The 2209-nt window shown below is 30.1% G+C and overlaps 1 protein-coding gene across 1 annotated transcript in view; it reads left to right on the top strand.

Moving 5' to 3' along the window:
* Positions 1–534: 534 nt before the first annotated feature.
* The window catches only part of LOC108761210 (uncharacterized), a 14087-nt gene continuing 12412 nt past the window's right edge, over positions 535–2209 (top strand). Inside the window, exons 1-2 of the mRNA XM_018507624.1 lie at positions 535–1228; positions 1494–1816. Of these exons, the coding sequence (XP_018363126.1) occupies positions 535–1228; positions 1494–1816 (1017 nt within the window). The remainder of the gene's footprint in view (positions 1229–1493; positions 1817–2209) is intronic.

Here is a 2209-nt window from a genome sequence, read left to right as displayed (position 1 = left end):
GGAAGGATTGCATTCTCGGTGATGTTCAACAATATATATGATGTCATTTTAGTAGCTATTCAACTCTATTGGGAAAGATAACTATTTCTTCGCATATTCTTGTAGGCTAGTTTGGAAGTTACACATTATGCGTTGCACCGTGTTTCGTGATATTATACCATAATTTCCTGATATAGCAGCTATTGAGTTCCGGTTACTAAATAAGTATATATAATTATGTACGTTTATAAATGAGATACATTATTCTGTATATTTACAAATCGACAGTTGTATATATGTAAAACTTGCCTGCATGGTATTAATTTAAGAACCATCAGGTTTTCTTAGCTATTTTTCTCACTATTCCATTGCTACTAAAATAGCGTCAAGAGTGTTGTATGAACGTTACGTGATCCTCTCCGTCGACGAAACTATAGTCATTATAAAAACTTTAGGTTTTTCTGTCAGACCGTATATAATTTAATAAAAATGAAGTATCTTTTACAAGAACTCAATATTTTTATTTTTTTAAATTAGCTGAGTGCAACGATCAGCATGTCATTGGAAGTTATCCGACATTGTCGTGGTTATGAGGATGCATTAGACGCTTTTTTATCAACATCCGCATCGATATCTAGTATATCGAAACTGCTTTTGCATCGTGTAAATTGGAGACACAAATTAGTTTTGGTGGAATCTGTCATCAATGATTGGACTTTTGTGAAAAATCCTTATACGCGCGACATTATGCTAAAATACGCACGCATTGGTAGGCGGGGTTCCTCGGTATTTTTTTATTTTGGATATTCTTCTTGCGTGTTTCTCTTCTCATCTTTTATATTCGCCAATTTTGATTTGCCTTGGAGCTTTGAAGAGCAGATTTACAATAAAACAAGCGAAACGAGAATGTTTTTAGCAGCTTATTGCGTCTTCGGAAGTTATACATCTGTCGCTTATGTCTTCGTCGAAGTCCTGCAGATATTACAAATCATTGTCAACTGTATTTCGCATTGTGGACATGATGGCTTTTTATTTGATCTCACAATGCATGTATGTGGACAGTTCGAAGTTTTCAGGATGGATTTTTCTAAAATAGAAAATAGCAAAGAATTTTTTGATCACAATAAACTTGGTATGATGTTAAAAAGACATCATTGCCTCATATATTTAGCTCATCATTTACAAGAAGGATTCAATTTGGTTATCTTATTTCAACTTTTATTGAGTGTGATTTTATTGTGCGTTGAAGGTACATTTGATCTCAAATAAATCGTAATGCAATTAACGTTATAATAAAACTTTTAAAAGTAATGTAATATATATAACTACATTATTTAATAATAATTTTTGTCATATAAAAAATGAAGATATAAAACATACGATTTCTTAACGTCTTCACTTAATTCTGATTTAATTACAGAATAGATATACAAAATTTACAAGATTTATAAGAAATCTTAAGCTTACCAATAATTGTCGTATATGTATATAATTCATTATCGTACGCATTTCAGGTTTTCAGTTTATTTTTACGCTTTCGATGCATAGTACATATGCTGCCATGAAACATCTCCTTTTCATAGCTGTTTTGTTGCTGCAGCTATTTCTCTACTGTTTCGCCGGACAGACGTTGGAATTACAATCACAAGAACTAGCTTCTGCAATTTATGACTTACCATGGTACAATTTTGATTTAAATGTGATGAAGAATTTACCATTAATGATCCTTCGATCAACCAAACCTCATCAATTAACTGCAGGAAAGTTTCTAGCAATAAATTTTATAAGCTTTAAGGAAATTCTGAAAACTTCCGCCTCATATTTATCCGTATTAAGGGTAATGCTAGAAACGTGAGCGGGAATTCCTACAAGAAAAAGATATTTTTATCTTTTATTGCGTAACCTTAATTTAATTATACAAGTAATAATATTGTTAAAATGTAATACTTGATAAACAAATTATACGTGTTTTCTACATTACTTCCTCTCTTAGAAAAATTCACTTTAAATGAAGTTAAGGTTTTTAAAAATAATTAAAAGTTTACTTTTAATTAAAGGAGGTTGTAAGGCCAATGCAATATGTTAAGAACTATTTGAAAAAATTACAGACTATTCTAAATTTCATTTAATAATAATACAAAAAAAATAGAAACAATTGACCATCTGGATCAAAAGTTATTTAAATAAGTAGTAATATTTTTTAAATTTGTACTCTAATATAAATATATGA

The sequence above is a fragment of the Trachymyrmex cornetzi genome, unplaced genomic scaffold (genome assembly GCF_001594075.2).
Source record: "Trachymyrmex cornetzi isolate Tcor2-1 unplaced genomic scaffold, Tcor1.1 scaffold245, whole genome shotgun sequence".
Taxonomy (NCBI): domain Eukaryota; kingdom Metazoa; phylum Arthropoda; class Insecta; order Hymenoptera; family Formicidae; genus Trachymyrmex; species Trachymyrmex cornetzi.
The sequence above is the reverse complement of the archived record's forward strand: the minus strand, read 5'-3'. Positions and strand labels throughout refer to the sequence as shown.